This window comes from Sorex araneus, chromosome 8 (genome assembly GCF_027595985.1).
Source record: "Sorex araneus isolate mSorAra2 chromosome 8, mSorAra2.pri, whole genome shotgun sequence".
Classification (NCBI taxonomy): Eukaryota; Metazoa; Chordata; class Mammalia; order Eulipotyphla; family Soricidae; genus Sorex; species Sorex araneus.
The window spans coordinates 7,494,091-7,508,031 of NC_073309.1; the positions used below are offsets into that span (position 1 = coordinate 7,494,091).

The following is a 13,941-nucleotide window of genomic DNA, read 5'->3' on the forward strand; positions in this document are numbered from 1 at the left end:
GGCTGCATGCAGGGGCAAGCATCCTGCTTGCTGTTCTGTCACTCTGACCCCGTGATTTATGAGAAATCATGGAACTAGTGGGTTTGGAAAAAAAAAATTGTTTTTTTAAAAAGGGATTGAAGAGCAGCACTTCCCTGTATGGAGGTGGTTTATCACGACACGCTGTGTAACAGTGAAAGGCTGCAAATAATCCAGGTACCTCTGATGGGGAACTAGGTAAGTGATAAACATAGAGTGACAGTATAATACTGTTTGATAGAAAAATAGATGAAGACTCTCAAACCTCTGGAAAGGACACTGAGACAGCCTGCTAAATGAAAAGGCAAAAGTATGTATGTTTTCTTCTCTATAAGAACAAGTCTACTAGCCTGGAGAAGCTTGGTGGTGGAAGCCCGGCCTTCATATGGAAACCTTGGGTTTGACCCGCAGCACAGCAGAAAAACAATAAGGCAAATGTTCATACCTAATTGTACTTCCAAAGAGAAACAGAAGCAGCGGAAGTTATTTCCCATCAGGCAGAGGGTTAGGGGAGCGAGAAGGCCGTGGTGAGATCAGAACTTCTCAGAGTCTACCTGGTCTTGGCCGTGGTACTGGGGTGCTGTGACTCTGCTAACCACTTTAACAATCCTTCGTGATAGAAACTCTTTCCCCAGACCGTAAACCCCGCGCCCCAGGCCCAAACCCTTCTGGCAGCAGCAGATGCAGGACCTGCTTCTCACACCCATCCAAACACGGGCGAATAACGCACACAGGGACACTGCAATGCCTTTATAAGAGGAAATTTTATTGTTAATTATTTAATAGTTTCAGAAAGAGGAACATATTAGTTCAGTCCAACATGATTGGCAGTTGGCAAAATCTAGTGAAGCATTCTGATTGCGAAGGATTTAATTTGGATGCTTTAATACTTAGCCATCTCGCATCTGGATGCTTTTAATACCTAGCCATCTCGTGTTTCAAACATAATCCAGAGTAAGTGTCGGCTCCTCCCTTTCTCGTGAATAACCCGAATGGAAACATCTCCACGGCTCCCGGAGGAACGAGCTCCCGGGAGAGGGAAGCCATGAGGCCAGAGCAAGAAAAGAAAACTCGAAATAAAACTCTATGATAATTTACTACTCTAAGGAAACAAAACCTTCCAATAATATATTAAAGAACTAAATCCAGTTACAAATGCACTAACAGGCGTCTGTCGTGGGCGGTTCTGGCGGGAACGGAAAGCGGCCGGCTATGTACAAGGGACTCGAGCGGGAGGCGCGGCCCGGCACGGCCCTCAGAAGCCGAAGGTGTTCTCTCCGCTGTAGGCCACGTACAAGAACCCGTCCTCGTCTTTCTCCTTCTCGTACAGCTGTCCCATCGTTAGGCTGGAGGGAGACACACAGACACGCTGAGGAGGGGGCACGCAGACCCAGCCCGCCTGTCTGGGCTGTGCGACAGCTAAGGCACTGCAGCGGGACGGGAGTGGGACGGAGCCACGGCACTGGCCTCCCCTTAGCCTTCCAGCCCAGGCCACTGCCCCCCTGCGCGCTCCCAGCCTCCAGCCCCGAAGAGTCTGCTGGTGCCCGGCGTGGGAGGACGGGGGGGGGGGGGAGGGCAGCCCAGGGAGTCTGTCCCGGCTCGCCTGGGGGAAGCCGCCCCGCAGGACGCTGTGCGGCTCTGAGGGGGACGCGTTCCCTCACATGAACGCAGAAAGCTCTGGCTCTGCGTGGGGGATCCGGAGAGGCCCGGCCCCCCTTCCTAGGAAGCGTCAGAAATAGCTGCTGTCAAACTAAACGTGTGGGCGGGAGCGCGCTGCCGCGAGACCGGGCTGGGCCAGCTCCAGAGGAGCCTAGTAACACCCGGGGCTGGGCGTGCGCGGGCCACGCGAGTGGTCGGGAACCGGGTGTGTGAAGGCCACAAGAGTGCTCGGGCCACGCAGGTGGTCAGGGAACCGGGTGTGTGAGGGCCACAAGAGTGTGCACGGGCCACGTGGGCCGTGGGGGAACCTGGTGGGCTCGGGCCACGCGGGCCATCGGGGAACCGGGTGTCTGTGCGCCACTCGGGCCGTTGGGGAACCAGGTGTGTGCGGGTCACGCAAGCCATCAGGGAACCGGGTGTCTGTGGGCCACGCGGGCCGTCGGGGAACCAGGTGTGTGCAGGCCACGCAAGCCATCGGGGAACCGGGTGTCTGTGGGCCACGCGGGCCGTCGGGGAACCAGGTGTGTGCAGGCCACGCAAGCCATCGGGGAACCGGGTGTCTGTGGGCCATGCGAGCCGCATGTAGCCGCACTCCCTACACACAAGCTGTAGGGAGTGAGGCTACAGCAGCGAGACTGTGACCTGGGAGCCCCCTCAAGGCCGTGTCAGACTGCGGGGGCCAGGCCACGGCGGGGGCACCAACTGCCGCTCTGAATCACGGCCAGGTCCTAAAGGGGTGCGTCCCCGCTCGTCTGCGCGCTGTGGCGGAGGACGCTGGCCCTGAGCCGCCGTGGCCAGCCTGGGGCAAGGCAGGCCGCTCCCGGAGCACTGCCCCCAGAGGCCCTGCCCCACAGACCGGCCACGGCTCAGTCAGCACTCAAATGCGACTCATCTGAGCTGGGATGCGCTGAAGGTAAAACATATACAAGAGTCAAAAGAAGACGGTATTTAAAGAGTGAAATACCTTGATTTGATTACACCGAAAACTCACATACTGGGCGAATCCCTTATAGTGAAATCAACCCGGCCTCTTTCTTTTTGGAATGAGGCTACTAGGAGACTTCACATCACTCCTGTGGCACAGATGCCACGGCTGGCAGTGAGCAGAGGGGGACCCCCGGGCCCCAGAGCCCTGCAGAGCTGGGACACCCCTCTGGCCTCCTCCCTCCGAGCAAGGCCGTCTCGAGTCCGACCCAGACTCCGGTTTGTCCCTTCGGTTTTGCGTTACACCGGGGCTGCTCGGGACCAAGCCCAGGGCTCCCACATGCAAGCCCCCGGCCCCCATCAGCCTGTGATACCACAGCTAAGGCTGGCAGTGCTCAGAGCACGCGCTTCTCATGTACAAGGCCCTGGCTTTGACCCCTGGCACCAAAAAAAATGCTGACTCTACGAGAAGCGGGCTGAGAAACGGCCCCCAGACAGGAGATTCTGGTCTTTCTGGAAGACACCGACTTGCCAGGACCTCTCTCCGCCCGCCGAGTGTCTATACTCAGGCTTCCGCCGTCTGTCTTAAGACCCCGACCACGACAGCCAGCCGTGCTCAGCGCTGTAGGTGACTCTGGGGACTGACCGTCCTGCGAAACGGGCACCATCCTCTGATGCTCACACACAGGAAGCGGCCACACCCGGGCGAGATCATCCACCCGGACACTCTTGGCCACCAAACCATGGACCCCAGGCAGCCTGCACAGCACAGCTGCTGTGACTGGTCGGTGAGGGTGGGCCAGCCCGAGACCCCTCCGAGTGGCCAGTCCTGGCACTGACAGCCGAGTTACGGTCTCACTGGCGGCAGCGCCACGTCCTTACACCCAGGGGATCCCTTGGTCAAGGAACCTGGAAACAGACACTGCTCACTGCTGGAGCTACGAGCACTTCAGCAGCCTCGAGCAACCCCCGACTGGGAGGCGTCCCTGGGCGGAGAGGAGAGAGAGAAAGAGAGAGAGAGAGAGAGAGAGAGAGAGAGAGAGAGAGAGAGAGAGAGAGGAAGAGAGAGGAGGGAGGGAGATAAAGACGGAGTAACCTGGCCTGGAGTCAGAGCTGGCCACACACCGTTTCGACATTCCTTTAGAGTTGCGTGAGGAGGACAGTCCGGCGAAGTGCAGGGAGGCAGGCGCCGCCGGTCAGCAGGCGGTGAGCGCAGAAGGCCCCGTGTCGTGTGTCCCTTTAGTGAGGCCCGGCTCCTCGGCCTGAGGGGAGCACTACTGCTGGGCAGGCCGCTGCTGAGCCATCTGAGTCATGGCAGGGGCTGCAGACGGCCCCCTCATGTCTCACACGGGACCTGCACTCTGTGGCCGCCGCCCCCACCCCTTCGGGCTGGCACAGAAGGAAACAGGGAACGCCCGTGGCAGATCCCTTGGTGCCAGCCCGCCGAGGACGCAGCGGGGTCCCGGCGCACAGAGGAAACTGAACCGCAACTGCCCCCAAAAACTCAGGGCATTTCTGGTTTTCTGTTGCTTAGGTTACACCCGGTGGTGCTGGGGGCCACTCCCTGCTTGGGGATTGTTCCCAGCCGTGCTCAGGGGACCATGTCACCCCGGGGACCTGTCCAAAGCACGTGCACTCAGCTTGAAGCATCTCTCCAGTCCTGCCCCCAACTCTCCCCAGCTCTCCGTTCAGATCCAGACCAAACCACGTCTCCAGTGAAAAACCCACCCGTGGGAAAGACGCCTTTTAGAGGAGCCGGAGCCAGGAGCTGCCTCGCGGCTGTGGCAAGCAACAGTCTGACGGACACGGCAGCCTGCGGACGGGGGAGGCTAATCTCGACCAGCGTGGACAGCTCCTGGCCCGCAACCAAGTCTGACCGCTGCGTGCCCCACCCCCGCTCTGCCCGGAGCCCGCGTGCTTTCCCGACAAGACTCACCTCTGCACAGATGGGGAGCAGTCTGGAGGCCACGGCCAGTGCGGTAGCCTCCTAAAGTCACACCTCAATGTCACCAGGCCCTGAAGGGCCCCGGGAATCTAAAGTCACCACTGGATGTTCCCTTATCAAACTTCTTTCTGATACAATTAGACACTATTCTACAGCTGAAAGAAATCTGTTCTTCAAGAAACCAGGAATGGGTGGCAGTTGATCCAGAGAGAGGACAGAGCTGGGAGTGCGGGAGATGAGAAAGATGGAAGATTGAATAAACGGTAACTAATCAGCAAAAAAAAAAAAAAAGAAACCAGGAATGGTCCCATGTTTTCCTCATACCCAGAAAGAAGAAAAACGTACCTAAATAGCACAGGTGGCTTCCTACAGAACATTCCACGTTAAACATCTTGAGCTATTTACTAACGCACTCACGTTTCTATTTTAAACAGGATTATCAAGGCAGTGTTCTAAACAAAACGAAACACCGACAAATTGGTGCTATGAGTCCCCTCGAAAGCCCTGGCCGAGTGGGTGCCCCCACTTTCTCTCTCAAGGCCTGACAGCACCCAGGGAGTTAGTTTCCCTTTCGTTTTTGGCGAGTCGCCGACCAGAGGATCTGACTTCCCAGCGCTAAATCGAAAGCGGCAATGGGCCTTCCTGCCTACCTCCTCCTTAGAACGCCGCAAGTGGAACAGGAAGCGGCCCCTACTTCTAGAATTAATCTCACACCAATCATGACATGGGCCAGATGATCACTCCACGCCCTGGGCGGCAGTTCAGCCAGAGGCCAGGGTGAGTGACTGAGGGGCGGGTGCAGTTCCTGGTCTCAGCAGACCTATCGGCCACCACAGGGGGAGCCCTGCAGGCCGCGACCATCTCTGAGCTCAGGCTTTGTGCCCCTGAAGCCTGGGGAGACCCCAAGCCTCGGGGAGTGGAGCAGATCCCAGGGCAGCTGCCCTGGCGTCAGCACAAGCCCAGGGGCCGCACTAGACTTGGTGCAGATCAAGTTTGGGGTTTTTTCCCATTTCTGCCGCATCTAGCGCCGTGGAGCTGGGACTACTCCCGCCTCAGTGCGCAGGGTCACTCCAAGCAGTGCTCGGGGGCCGGTGCAGTGTAAGTCCAGGCTTCCCTCGTGCAAAGAAGCTGCCCAGCTGTTGTGTTCTCTCAGCACCCCCCCCCGAGATTTGTTTTTAAGAATAACTCCCCCACCCCACTACAGAGGCGCTGCACTAAGGACGGGGCCGGAAGATGTAACCTCGCCCCCTGCCGGCGGGCCGGGCCCGGAGCCCACGGAGCCCACGGAGCCCTCCGAGCCCGGCCCTCTGCGCCCACGCCTGGCTCCGGAGCAGCCAGTGGCCCTGAAGAGGAAATGGCTCTGAAGCAGCGCTTGCTGCCCTGAGAATCACTTTTCATTTCCAGTTCTATTTTTATCTCAGGAATAATGGGAGGGGGGTTGCCAAAACCTGCCGCAGTTTAACTGCTGGATGAGCCGTCAGAGCGTCTCCAGAAGTCACCTTCCGCTTCCTTCAGACACCAGCGGCTGGACGGAAACTCGCACAGCGCCACAGGTCCCGGCCCCCACTTCCTCCCCCGCCACACCTGGGCGGAAATGCAGTGACCACAGATGCCCAGGGCCGCCTCCACTGCAGGCAGTCACCCCCAGCACCACCACTGCGACTGGGCCTACCGGTACCAGTCAACCTGAGGGCAGCCGAGGCAAAAGCCAGCGTGAGGGCAGAGCCTTCCTTTTCTCTCCTCCTACCCCTCAACACTCAAAGAAGAAATAGCGGAGACTGGTAGAGGGGAAGCGGGGCGAAGAGCCCAAGGATCTACCTTCCATAGGAAAGTAGCTTCGGCTCTTTGGTTGCGTTCAAAGATTTTCAACAACAGGGGGCCGGAGCGATAGCACAGCGGGTAGGGCGTTTGCCTTGCACATGGCCGACCCGGGTTCGATCCCCGGCATCCCATATGGTCCCCCAAGCACCGCCAGGAGTAATTCCTGAGTGTAAAGCCAGGAGTAACCCCTGAGCATCGCTGGGTCTGACCCAAAAAGAAAAAAAAAAAAAGATTTTCAACAACAGGGCGTGACCACATTGAACGCACCTGGGGGGGGCTGAGAATGCCAAGGAAGGCCCTGTTTGTGGCTAAAGGGTCGAACCCCGAGCACAGCATATGGTCCCGGGGCCCCGCCAGGAGTGATCCCTGAGCTCGGAGCCAGGAGTAAGATCTGAGCGCAGCTGGGTGTGGCCCAGGAAGCAAAAACAAAAGCAAACAAACAGGAGGCTTAGCACTTAGAGGTTCTGCTTTTGAGATGGAACCAATGAAACTTGGTCTGGATGACACCAATGACGGGAACGCACGCTCCTGGAGAGGGGCCGCCTTTGGCGCAAGGCCTAGAAGTCCTGGATCGGTAATGGGAAAGGGCTGACCAGGAATTCAGAAGCAGCCAGCCCATGTTCCTCTGCACAGGGGACTCAAGCTGGGCTGCCCCCGCAGCAGGAACCACAGCGCCCCTCTGAGAAGCGGCCCTGAGCCATCCCCAAGGCTGCGCCCACGCAGCACCAGCAGAGCACGAGGCTGGCTACTGGGCCACTCGGACCCAGCTGGTGACGAGGGAAGGGGTGAGCCTGCAAAGAAACTTCAGTGCCCATTCCTGCAAAACTGAGTCCGTTTTATCAGACTCAAGGATCAGGCAGCACGGGTGTGGCTGAGTCTGGAGAGGCAGGTGGACAGGGAGCGCCTGCAGGAGCCTGCACAGAGAAGGGCAGGACCCAGCCCACCAGCAGGAAATCACATTTTTGGCTTTAGTGGTACTGACGGCTCATGTCTTAGTCCTCAGCTATTTTAAAGAATTCTTGGGAATCTAAGGTTAGATTTTCATCTGCATTTAATTATACTCAAGAAATAAAAAGTTCACGCTTTGTCCTGTCCCCCCCCCTTTTTGGGTCACACCTGGCGATGCACAGGGGTTACTCCTGGCTCATACACTCAGGAATTACTCCTGGCTGTACTTGGGGGATCATATGGGATGCTGAGAATCGAACCCGGGTCGGCCTCATGCAAGGTAAATGCCCTACCTGCTGTGCTATCACTCCAGCCCCTGTCCTGTTTTTTTAACTCAAGTTAACTCCCATGTACTATAAACCATTCTTCCTTTCCTGGAGCTCCGGACAGCAGCAAATTCAAAAGCCTTACTCAGGACCACAGAGCATTTTCAGCCCTCCCAAGTACCAAGTTCTATAAGCAGCCAAGCGGATGGGCAAGTCCAACACCACCTCTCACCTGGACTGTGGGACCGTCTTATCCACAAACAGGAAGATGGCCTTTTCCGACGGAAGCTGGATCCTTTTCCTGATGATCCACATGAACTGAGCCACAGTGATGTCAGATGGGACCAGATACTTCCGTTTGTCAATGTCCACAATCTGAGAGCCTGACACCTTCTCCACGATCACCTGGAGAAGCAAAGGGAGGTCAGAACTGAAAATCAACTGTGAGGCTCAGGCCTCAAAGTGTCCGAGACCAGATTCAGTGGGGGCAAGGAGGTGGGGGGTGGCTAACTGCCTAACGAGGGAACACGTGACCCAGGCTCGGGAAACCACAGCATAGAGTAGCGCTGCATAACCGGGGATAACACCCCCCACCCCCCCCAAGGCACCCCAGGGCATTCCAAGAGTGCCCCAGGTGAAAAACGCATAAATGGGGGCCACAGAATGAAACCAGGGGCAAATGGATCCACAGGAAGGAAAACAAGGCTGGAAGGGGACCATAATCGGGAAAAGGCTGAGGAATACTGCTCAACTGATATAAATGTGTTACAGAGAAGCGGTAAGTGCCTTTTTGTGGTCAGCAATTCTATTTCTCATCCCTGATCTCAGCCCTTATTACGAAGCTGCCCACCATGCTGTCCTGGCCGCCTCAAAAAGACAGGACGAGGTTCCCGCTGTACCCTGTAACCCCAGAACCCCAGCACAGCTCAGCCTTCAGTCTGGGGAGGAACACAGGCGACATCGGAACTGGGGGGTAACCGCCACTCCCAGGCCAGACCCAGACTACCCATTTGGCCTGTTGCTCTTCTCCGAACTAGGTCTCAAATCTGCCCCTCCTGCTCGTTCCCCAGGGAAATCATTCCCAAGCCCAGAGCCGTAACGACAGAACTGGATGTCCTCTAAAAAATCAATGGACAGAAAGCCTCCCCCCCGCCCCGGCAGGCGGACACTGCCGGACTCAGTACCGAGCAGGGGGAAGGCCCAGAAGGGGCGGCCGCGTCCGGGAAGAGAGGCCGGGCTCCAAGTTCAAGACCAACGTCCTGGAGTTCCAGAGCCACTTCCAGGCGCCCGGCGACGGTCTCCCTGCACCCCTGCTCCCCAAAGTGACACTGTCGCCCGTCCTAGAACATCGTCCTTACATAATTGGCCAGGGAGCCCCGACCGACCGCGGCTGGCCTAGATCGGCGGATTCAGCACTGGGGCCGCCTGAACAGCACCCGCCCGACCCCCCGGGCCCCCGAACCCGCGGCCGCGCGGCCGCCGCCGACCCCTGGGCCGCGGACGGGCCCGGGGGCACCCCCGCACGGGTCCCCGACCGGCGGCGGCGGGGGAGGGGGGCAGGGCGGCGAGGGGGCGGGGAGTCCCGACACTCACCGGAACCCGGTCGGGGTACTTGGCTCGGATCTTGGCCGACTCCACGCATCTGTGTTCTAGGAGAGACGCACACACACGCGGCTGACGGCCCGGCCCGGCCCGCGCCCCCCGCGCCCCCCGCGCCCCCCGCCCCGGGCCCCGGCCTGGGCCTCGCGGGGAGGGGGGGCCCGAGTCGCGCCGACCGCGGCCCCGCCCGGCCCGGCCCGAGTGGGGGAGGGGGCCCCCCGCGGTCCCCCCGCGGCCGCCCCCGGGCGCGGCGCTCACCCAGCGAGTGATCCTCCTTGAACATCCACTTCATGGCGGCGGCGGGGAAGGACGCAGCCGGCCCGGGGAGCCGCGGAGCTCAGCGCACCGACCACAACAACAACGGCGGCGGCGGCGGCGGCGGCGACGGAGACTACGCGGCGGGCGGGACTTCCGGCGCCGGCGCCTAGCAACGGGCGGGGGCGGGGCTTCCGGCGCCGGCCGGGGGCGGGGCCCGACGCGGAAGAGCCCGGCGGGGTTGCCCAGGTGCGGGCGCCGCGGGCTGCATGGGGGGCGGCGGGACGAGGCTCTCAGCGGGGTTGGTGGGGTCAGGGCGGGCGTGGCCGGGAGGGCGTGGGCCCCGCAGCTAGAGTGGGCCGTGCAGAGGTCGTAGCAGGGACAGCCGGAGGGCAGCGAGGAGGCCTCCGTGGGCCGCTTGCATCCAGAGGCTGAGTTTGAACAGACCCCCTGTCCTCCCTTGATTCACGAATATTTACTTTTTATTTATTTATCTATTTATTTTTTGTTTTTTGGGGGTCACACCCGGCAGTGCTCAGGAGTTATTCCTGGATCTGCACTCAGGAATTACTCCTGGTGCTGCTCGGGGGACCCTCCTGGGTATGGTTGTTCATGCAAAGCAAACGCCCCCCCCACTTTACTATCTCTCCAGCCCCGTGATTCACGAATAAACAGCCCAGGAGAAGCAGCCCGTGTGCCGGTGGGGGAGTAGCCACGCTCTGCTGGCGAAGACACCCTGGTCCTCAGGGGCACCCCCGCCCCCACGCCCAGCTGCGTGCGTGCGTGGGAGTGTGTCACCTGCCGGAGGAGGGGGGGGGCCTGTCCTGACATTCCCAGTGATGTCATTGCTGTCTTCCCAGCAGGCGGCAGGGCAGTGTGCGCCAGGTCATCCTCTGTTTACGAGCAGGTGACTGTGTGACAAGAATGTGGGCTCATGGGGCACATGATCCGCCACGTGCCCTGGATGAGGCTGTCCTGGCGTTTTAACGTCGTCTTTCATCATTTCCTCCCATTGAAATTCCTGATGCATGTTGTGGATTCTAGTTTCACTCTAAAAGTATCTTTGTTATTTTCAACTTGCCGGTCTCTGGGCAGCCAGAGTTACGGGTGTTTTTGGTTTGTTTGTTTATTTGTCTGTTTGTTTGTTTTTATCACTGTGGTACCAGGGATCAAATTCAGGGTCTTAGACCAGTGAGGCATGCACTCTCTTGAGCTAAACCCTGGGGCCCTGCTTGCTTGTTTGTAATGGAGAAAAGACTGAATTTCCCTCTTAGACCTGATTGTTGTGGATGGTGTTCTGGATATTAGGGGGCTTTGCTCTAGTAGAGTGGATGCCAGGTGCCCTTTAGAAAAATGAAGCAGGGCTGGTGACTAAGTAAGTGATGGTGGGACAGAATGCTAATTAGGTGAAGTGTGTATTCTGGGAACAGGAAGGATCCCCGGTAGCTAGCACAGACGAGAGTGGGGGCAGTGGAGAGTGTCAGGAGGTGAGATCAAAGAGATGTACAACAAAACAGTTTTGAGCTTTGAATTCTACTTGATGAGCTGCCTTTGTTTGTTTTGGGGCTCTAGGCCACACCCAGCAGAGCTCAGGGACTACTCCAGGCCCCGGTGCTCTGGGGTTGAGGTTTGGCAATTCTAGGACAGAGTATGTGTGTAATATGAGGTGGCACCGACTGACCCCAGACCTCCACTTGCTCAGCCTGTTGAGATCTCTCCAGTGGAAGCACTTGGGATTTTATGTAGGATGAGAAGTCAGTGGAGGGGTTTGGTGGAGGGGCAGGGCGAGGTGGGGGGGAGGTTGTGGGGAGTGTATAAGTCAGTGGAAGGTATTAAATCAAGATGGTATCTGGAATGTAGTGGGAAGCAGCTGTATTCTGGATATATTTTGAAGGTAATTGACCAAAATTGCAGAGAGAGTGTATATAAAGTGGAAGTCCCAAGTCAAAGACAAATTTTTAATGCATTTCTGTTTCCTGAAATAGTTTGTGGATGGACTGTGAGAATCAAGAGTTTGATTTTAGGAGCCAGAGTAATAGTACAGAGAATAGGGCATTTGCCTTCCATGCGCCAACCCGGGTTCAATTCTCACCTCCCCATATAGTCCCCCAAACACCACCAGAGGAATTCCTGAGTACAGAGCCAGGAGTAACCCTTGAGTATCGCTGGGTGTGCCACAAAAACCCAGGGTGGTGGTGGGAGGGGGGGTTGATTTTAAAGGAGAAAAAAAAAAGTGCCTGTCATAAAGGCAGCCCGGGAGGTGGGAGGGAAAGTAGGAATATTGGTGGAGAGAAGGGAATACTGGTGAAGGGACTGGTATTGGAACAGTTTATGCCTGGGTGATTGAGGCTCAATCATGAATAACTTTGTAACTTCGTAATTCATGGCAATTCAATGATGCTTTTTAAAAAGTTTGATTTGGGTGGCTAGAGAGATAGCACAGTGGGTAAGGTGATTAATTTTTTTATTTTTTATTTTTTTTTTGCTTTTTGGGTCACACCTGGCGATACACAGGGGTTACTCCTGGCTCTGCACTCAGGAATTACCCCTGGCCATGCTCAGGGGACCATATGGGATGCTGGGACTTGAACCCGGGTCGGCCGCGTGCAAGGCAAACGCCCTACCCGCTGTGCTGTCTCTCCAGCCCCAAGGTGATTAATTTTTATATGGCAGACGGGATTTGATTCCCAACACCCCATATGTTCTCCTGAGCCCTACAGAAATGATCCCTGAGTACACAGCCCAGAGTAAGCCCTAGCATCTCTGGGTGTTTCCTCTCCCCACATGAAAACAAAACAAAGCAAAAAACTAGAGTTCGATTTTGGCTGTATTAAATATGAGCTAGCCAAGAGACGCATCCAAGGGAAGATGTAGAATAAGTAAATGATCTGTGCATCTCAAATGCAGAAAAGAAATATTTCAAGCTCTTGAATCACATGAGGTCAACTAGAGAATGAAAAATAAAAATACCCATTTCTCAAATGGATTTTCATTTTGTTTTGTCTTTGGTTTTTGGACATATTCTTGGTGCTCAGAAGTTGCTCCCAGCCTTGCTCAGGGGACCCAGGATTGTGTCCAGCCCATGCAGCTATCACAGTGAACTGCCCAATAGCTTTAAAAACTGAAAAATTAAGATGGTCACTTATCATCTGGTAGTCAGAGAAAGATGCAGAAACTGCTCAGGACACCTACTTCCCTTTACAGAGTTGGACATTGTGTCTGGAGCAAGCCATTGCCCATAGAACAGCTTTTAATGCACCCCTCAAGGGAAGAGCCAGCCTTCCAGCTGTCTTCTGAAGATCTCAAGGGTGTCCAGTGTCTGTCTTCTGTCATACCCTGCTTTTTGTTTGCTTTGGGCCACACCCAGCTATGCAGTTCGTGACTCTGACTCTGCATTCAGGAATCCTTCCTGGTGGTGCTTTGGGGACTGTATTTGAGATGCATAGATCATTTGCTGGTCAGCCACATGCAAGCCAAGTGCCCTATCCACTGTTTTATCTCTCCAACCGAAGTTAATTCCCAATTTCCTTTTTGTTTCTTGTTTTCGGCCATACCCAGTGTTGCTGAGTGCTTATTACTCCTGGCTTTGCACTCAGGGACCGTATAGGGTGCCAGGAATTGAACCCAGCATGGCTGTTTGCAAAGCAGGCCTCTTACCCAGACCCTCATTACCTGCTTTCTTCATGTCTTTCTTTAGTTCATTATTTCTTCCTTTTTTCTGGGGGTGGGAATGTGTTTAGCCACACCCAACAGTGCTCCTGGCTCTGTGCTCAGGGGTCATTCCTGACAGTGCTTAGACCATATGCGGTGCAAAGTACCAAAGTGTTGCCAAAAACTAGATGACAGGTATTAGTCTCTGCAGTGAGAGCCGTGGAGAGTCCCTGGGTTTGCACAGGCTCATGGAAACGTGGCCACCAGCATGAGATTCAAAGTTGCTGAGAAACGAAAGTTTGCTTTGGGCCACTCAGGGCTGGCCTGGGTACAATCCCGGGCATCCCGTATAGTCCCATTAGTACCACCAGTAGTAATTCCTGAGTGCGAAGCCAGGAGTCAGAGGAAGTATCCTAGGACAGTTGTCATCGCGGAGTCTTCTAGATTCTCTTCGCAGCAGTACTAGCTTGGGTCCCTGCTCTAGGACTGCCGGTGCTGTTTATTAGTCGCCACCTGAGTTAGGGCATCCCAACATCTCAAGATAGGATTTGCCATTTTTTTCTCTGTCATTTTATTTTTTTAAACTTTGATTTATTGAATAGGGGGTGCTGGGAATCGAACCCAGGTTGGCCACATGCAAGGCAAGTTCCCTACCTGTAGTACTATCACTCCAGCCCCTTCTGTTATTTTACTGGTCTACAGTGCGACCCTGTAGGCACTGGGGCATGGTTCACAGAGTTTAAGGGTCCCGTTGGGCAGGTGCAGGCTGTGCCAGTAGCTCAGAGGCCCTGGGGGCTGCTGATACTTTCTTGGCCCAGGAGGGCTATTCGCGTGTTCTGGCCGAGATTCTTAGCG

At 56.3% G+C, this 13,941-nt stretch overlaps 1 protein-coding gene across 1 annotated transcript; it reads right to left on the reverse strand.

Moving 5' to 3' along the window:
- Nucleotides 1-763: 763 nt before the first annotated feature.
- Nucleotides 764-9,599, reverse strand: GABARAPL2 (GABA type A receptor associated protein like 2). The gene is made up of 4 exons (XM_055146190.1): nucleotides 9,439-9,599; nucleotides 9,175-9,230; nucleotides 7,814-7,986; nucleotides 764-1,364 (listed from the first exon to the last, which is right to left on the reverse strand). The coding sequence occupies exons 1-4, from the start codon at nucleotides 9,470-9,472 to the stop codon at nucleotides 1,274-1,276; spliced, it is 354 nt and encodes a 117-aa protein (XP_055002165.1). The 5' UTR covers nucleotides 9,473-9,599; the 3' UTR covers nucleotides 764-1,273.
- Nucleotides 9,600-13,941: the final 4,342 nt, after the last annotated feature.